The 6000-nt window shown below is 42.7% G+C and overlaps 1 protein-coding gene across 1 annotated transcript in view; it reads left to right on the forward strand.

Annotated features, from left to right (window-relative positions):
* The window catches only part of LOC115152938 (heparan sulfate glucosamine 3-O-sulfotransferase 6), a 40002-nt gene extending 34988 nt beyond the window's left edge, over nt 1-5014 (forward strand). The window contains exon 2 of the mRNA XM_029697878.1: nt 3669-5014. Coding sequence (XP_029553738.1) covers nt 3669-4287 — 619 coding nt within the window. The 3' untranslated portion in view covers nt 4288-5014. The remainder of the gene's footprint in view (nt 1-3668) is intronic.
* Nucleotides 5015-6000: the final 986 nt, after the last annotated feature.

Genomic DNA, 6000 nt, shown 5'->3' on the forward strand with positions numbered 1-6000 from the left:
GAAGAAAAGTAATTTGTTAAACTGTTCAGCTATTGTCTTTCACTGCACTGCAGTGCTAGCTTGCTGTAGCTTATGCTTTCAGTACTATATTCATTCTCTGATCCTCTGATTGGGTGGACAGCATGTCAGATCATGCTGCAAGAGCTCTGATAGGTTGGAGGATGTCCTCCGGAAGTTGTCATAATCACTGTGTAAGTCTATGGAAGGGGGTGAGAACCATAAGCCTCCTACGTAAGTCATTGTACCCAGAGGAGGACGGAAACTAGCCGTCATCCGGCTACACCATGGTGCTACCCTACAGAGTGATGTTGAGGCTACTGTAGACCTTCATTGCAAAACATTGTGTTTGAAATCAACTATTTGGTGACGTGAATATATTTAGTAGAGTTTTATCTAAAAACGTTTTAAACGTTTCACTATTTACATGTTTCTGAAATTCACTGAGGATAATGGTCCTCCCCTTCCTCCCATGAGGAGCCTCCACTGATACAAACACACATACCTATTAGCTCGCATGGTGAAAACAGAGGCTACATAGCTACATTTCAATATGGCTCGTAAACACAAGACAATTTTGACTAGCAATCTTTTTGATGTGGTTATATAAATGGCTAAACAACGACATGAAAGTATTCATAAAACATAAAGGAAAGTTAAGCTTACAGATGGTGCCAGCATAAGGGCTATGAAAGACAGGATGACAAAGGATGGAAGATGATTACATTCGGGAATTTTCAAAAACAGTAGATCGCTAACAACAACCAACTACTTCCTGTTTTGTCTTCTTCTGTGGTCGTGAAAAGACGGTGTAATCTGGCGGTAGTGTTGTGACTACTTATTTATTACCAACATCAAGTAGTAAAAATCTCTACCTGATTACTACTGGAAACACTACTGTTTTTCCTACTGAACACTACAAAACTCTACTTGAGTAGTGCATATACAACACATTCACTGCACAATCCCTACAAGTCTCTACATAATCACTACTGCACGAATAGGTTTTGTGTAGTAATTCAGTAGTCTTTTTTTCATGAGGGGTCACCTACTTAGAACAAAAAACAATTAAGTAAATATGATGTTTCCAGAATTAGTGTGTAGCTCGTCATCTTTTCACCTTGTTTTTGAGATGACATTGACACAGGTTGGTATACGTAGTTCAGTCACTACAACACGGTCGTAAACAGTAGCCTATTAACCTGAGGTCTTTTAAAATAGGGCCTAATAGAGCTGAGGGCCACCCAGACGGTGAGTACTGCAGGCTGCTGATAGCAGCAGGTCTATGGAGATAAACACACACCGACATTCCTGCTCCAGATGCTAACAGCGCTACCGCTAGGCTAAGGTGTGATCAAAACCAACAGCAAGTCGCTTAGCTAGCCTCCGCTAACCTGGCTGCCCTTGGAAACCATACAAAGACCAACAGCATCTGATAAAGAACAAACACAACAGTTGAAGTGGTATACACTCTAGTACATAGTCTCGCTTTAATCTTGCGAGATAAGGCTGACCAGGTTAATGTTTTTTTCCCCTCTCTCTCCCTCCCTCCCTCCCTCCCTCCCTCCCTCCCTCCCTCCCTCCCTCTCTCTCTCTAGTGTGTGGCCTCCTTTTAGGGTTTGTGTTATAGCCAGAGAGTCCTACAGAGTTCTGTGATTACAGGCCTGTGTTCCAGAATGTAAATATGATGTCAATGGAAGTTGGGACAGGTCCAGCATGGATCCCATTAGCCTGATTGGCCAGAATTAAACATCCACTTACTGCTGAGTACACACTGCACAAACAGACTGGCACCTCTATATGGCAGGCCAAAATGATCACTGTAAAAAAAACAAAGAGCAAAATCATAAAATGAAATAAATATAATTATTTAGTTGTAGTGGGTTGTAGTAGTAGTTGTAAAGAAAAGTGTCACTTCCTTTATATCCTTTATATAAAGTATAGAAACGTGGCACAATGCTGTCCTATGTAACTGATCGGCCACTGTGGGAGTCGTTCAGAACAAAGAGGAAGACAGGAGAGAGAGGCCCCTGGAGATGAATGCGTAGAAAAGCTGGATCCAAGTGGAGATGTTGTTCTTTGATGTTTTCTGTGTCACTTGCTGACCTCTTATGTTGTAATATTAATATCAACATGCTACAGGCCTAGTTGGGTGAGCCAAATAAATGTTTTCTACATTATTGTTTGTTTATTTCTTTTTAAAGAAATGTCTTTATGGAACCAGAAGATCACATTGAGATGAATACCAAAAACCTAATACATTCATAATCTTCTTTTTGAATGGTGTATTACTGTAGTATGAGTGTTCTCTATATGCCTGATCCTCATATCCCCTCATATAGAGGCTGTAGTAGGGAAAAAAGAGGTGATCTGTTGTAAAAACATATGTCGTGTTTTCAGTATTAGCCCCATGGCACATTTGTGGTGGGGGACATCAGATTTGGATCAGAGAGGAGTTTGTTCCCCACACAGCTCAGGCCAGAGCCCTGCAGTTAGAGACCAGAGAACAACCACGTCAACGGCAGCCTTCAGGGCGTGTCTCAAATGGCACCCTATTCCCTATATATTGCATTCATTTTGAACATAGCCCAAATGCACTGCATAGCAAATAGGGTGCCATTTGAGACTCACCCTCAGTCTCTACCACATGGCTATGCAACAGGGGGGAACCATCCGTGGAAATTAAATGAGGGATTTTCTGAAGACTTGGAACATTCCTCCATGCTTGGATTTCTAAAACATAAACCCGCCGTGAGATTTGAATCCCCTCATTTTAAATTAAATGAAGGGATCTTTTTTTGAGGAAAGTTGGAAGGATTCCTGTTTTGTATTTTAAAATGAAACTTCTGGTAATCCACTTTAGATAGTGTTCCAGCATATGGTTCCAGCTGTGAAAGGACACCTTTTTGGAGACTAATAGATGTCCTTCATCTCACAATCAGAGCCTTTACTGCCAACCTGGGTGTCAGTCTATTTCTCCTTTCTTGGCTAAAGCAGAATCAGACTGTTGCTAGTCTGTTGGGGAGTTTCTTGCAGCTTCAGTGGTATACAATACACAGTACATGGCGTAGTATATTTGTCCAGGCAGCCTGGGGGAGAGCGCACTCAGCCCAGCTCTCAGCCCAGCCTCCAACAGCCTTGTGAAGGAGGAGGAAGTCCTGAGGAAATTACTTTTCACTGGTCATTATGGCCTTGTGGTTTGCCTTAAGCACCCACTCATTAACTTCCTTTCCATCTGACATGCATTTCAGCGAGGCCAGCGTCTAATGTAGGTGTTTATATTGATGTAATCACAGACCTAACCAACTACTTACAAAGCTAAATCAGAAGCTCCCAAGGTTGCAGAGCATCAAAGAGACGATCAGAAGACTCCAATAACACAAGGAATATTAATATGTTGTCACAATTTGTAATATAGATTGGGACGCAGATCTGGTCATGTTTATGACACACAAGCCAGGTTTCAAAGGTCTTAAAGTCTGTTGCATCACATGCAGGAGGATAGGATTGAGACTGGGTACATAGAAACAAGATTTCTGTTTACTTTATGGGTCACAAGAAATTCCCAGAAGCTTTTGGTGGGTCCGTTTGCCAAATATTTGGGAACCACTAATCAAATCTTTTCTCTCCTCTCTTCTCCTCTCCTCTCCTGTCTTCTCCTCTCCTCTCAGAAACCTGATGCCTCGGACGTTGGAAAGCCAGATCACTATGGAGAAGACACCTAGCTACTTCGTCACCAAGGAGGCTCCTCGCCGTCTTTTCGCCCTGAGTCGTCACACCAAGCTGATTGTGGTGGTCCGAGATCCTGTGACCCGGGCTGTGTCCGACTACACCCAGACACTGTCGAAACAACCCGGCCTTCCGTCCTTCCAGAGCCTGACCTTCCGGAACTCAACCACGGGCCTCATCGACACCTCCTGGAGCGCCGTGCGCATCGGGATCTACGCCAAGCACCTGGAGAACTGGCTGCGCTACTTCCCCCTCTCAAAGTTCCTCTTCGTCAGCGGGGAGCGGCTGGTGACGGACCCGGCCGGGGAGATGGGCAGGGTGCAGGACTTCCTGGGGCTGAAGAGGTTGGTCACAGACAAACACTTCTACTTCAATCAGACCAAGGGTTTCCCCTGCCTGAAGAAGCCTGAGGGGAGCAGCAGGCCACGCTGTCTGGGGAAGTCTAAGGGAAGGCCTCATCCAGAGATCTCTCCAGAGGTGCTGCTCAGGCTCAGGGAGTTCTATAGGCCATTTAATATGAAGTTTTACCAAATGACAGGCCATGACTTTAGCTGGGACTGATGGAAATGGGATGGGATAGAGAATAGACATGGGTCTCCAGAGGATCGACAGGCCCTGTACTGGCCACTCAACCTGATGTTTTACCAGATGACAGGTCTTCGTGACTTCGGCTGGGACTGGCGGGAACAGGCTAGAGCTGTGCTACCAATGTCACCAAACCATGGGAGAGACTGATAGTATCTTTTGGTTTTAAAGAGAGGGATTAAAACTCCTTGAATAACAGATGTGATTTTTCTTGTATGATTGTTGTGTCCATACAATGTAATACCATTTTTATATTCTGACAAAACTGCTCCATGAGCCTGACAAATCTTTTTATCTGAGAAATGAATCCCGAATATGCTAATACTATTTAAATAAGCTAGACTACAATAAGCCAAGTGCATTTCTTGAATAATTTTAGTAATCAGAAATTATTTACTGTTGTCCCATTTTCCAGTTTTAAAATGCAACCCCAACGATGTTTAGGTGACATTCTTTTTAACAGAAGACTATTGCTGGGATAAATGCTGGGATAAATGCTGGACAATGCGCTTTTTTGAGGGAAAAATATATATTATTGGTTTACTCTATGTGCTGTAAAATTGCTATTATTTATGTTGCAAGAGTTATGCTATTGAGAATTGTGATATATCCAATATGTGTATCTGTGGTTTTCTGCATTGTGTTTTTGTTTCAAACCAAACTAATAAACTGTACCGCTCTGACTGTACATTTCTGGAAAGCATAATTTATCAAATTACAATGTTTTATCTTCTACTTCTGTATTTCAAAATGCTGATATTTTACTAAAGCTTTTATTACAAAACAACTGTCTTGTTTTCATCAAATAAGTCAACATTTCAGTATAAAATACCTTTCTATGAAATATCCACACCATATGATCTACTGTTCAGTCACGTCAGACCACATTCTTTCAGCGGATGTGTAGAGAGAGGGGAGGTAGAGAGGGTGGTGTGGGTCATTTGGCCCTGTAGTGTCCAGGGCTAAATTTGAAGTTAATGCAGAGAGGAAGCTTTCTGATGTGTAAGCAATCAATTGGCCGGGGTCATTGGAGACCTTTGGGATGGCCATTTTTGACCCCTGATTCCCCATTGACCTGCCTCACCATCATAAACTGCTGACCACTCCAGTGCTGCGGCGTTGGCCAGTGGAGCCGCCCAGGCCCAGACACACTCCCTGGGTCCTTCCCAAATGGCACCCTATTTCCTATATAGTGCACTACTTTTGACCAGAGCTATTGTCAAAAGTAGTGCACTTTATAGGGGATAAAGTGCCATTTGGGACACAAATATACTCCCTATTCTAGAGGATCCATTAATATTGCAATCTTAACCTCCGGGACCCGGGGTGAAGGAAGATGGCTGAGCAGAATCAATAGCTGCCTGTTTAGTTTATAGGCTCTGGGATATGTGCTTATACCTACCATGTCCCTGTGTCACGGTGATTTAGACCAGGGTCGGCCCCAGGTCGCTATCACACATTTGTAAAATATTACTTAACGTGTGATTTATCATATATATGCATGAGGATATTCATATTGGTCTATGATATTGGTCCGTGGACCCTTATCTTTACTGGCCTTCAGACTAATATATAGTACCAGTCAAAAGTTTGGACACACCTACTCATTCAAGGGTTTTTCTTTATTTGACTATTTTCTACATTGTAGAATAATAGTGAAGACATCAAAACTATGAAATAACACATATG

The sequence above is a fragment of the Salmo trutta genome, chromosome 18 (genome assembly GCF_901001165.1).
Source record: "Salmo trutta chromosome 18, fSalTru1.1, whole genome shotgun sequence".
Lineage (NCBI taxonomy): Eukaryota > Metazoa > Chordata > Actinopteri > Salmoniformes > Salmonidae > Salmo > Salmo trutta.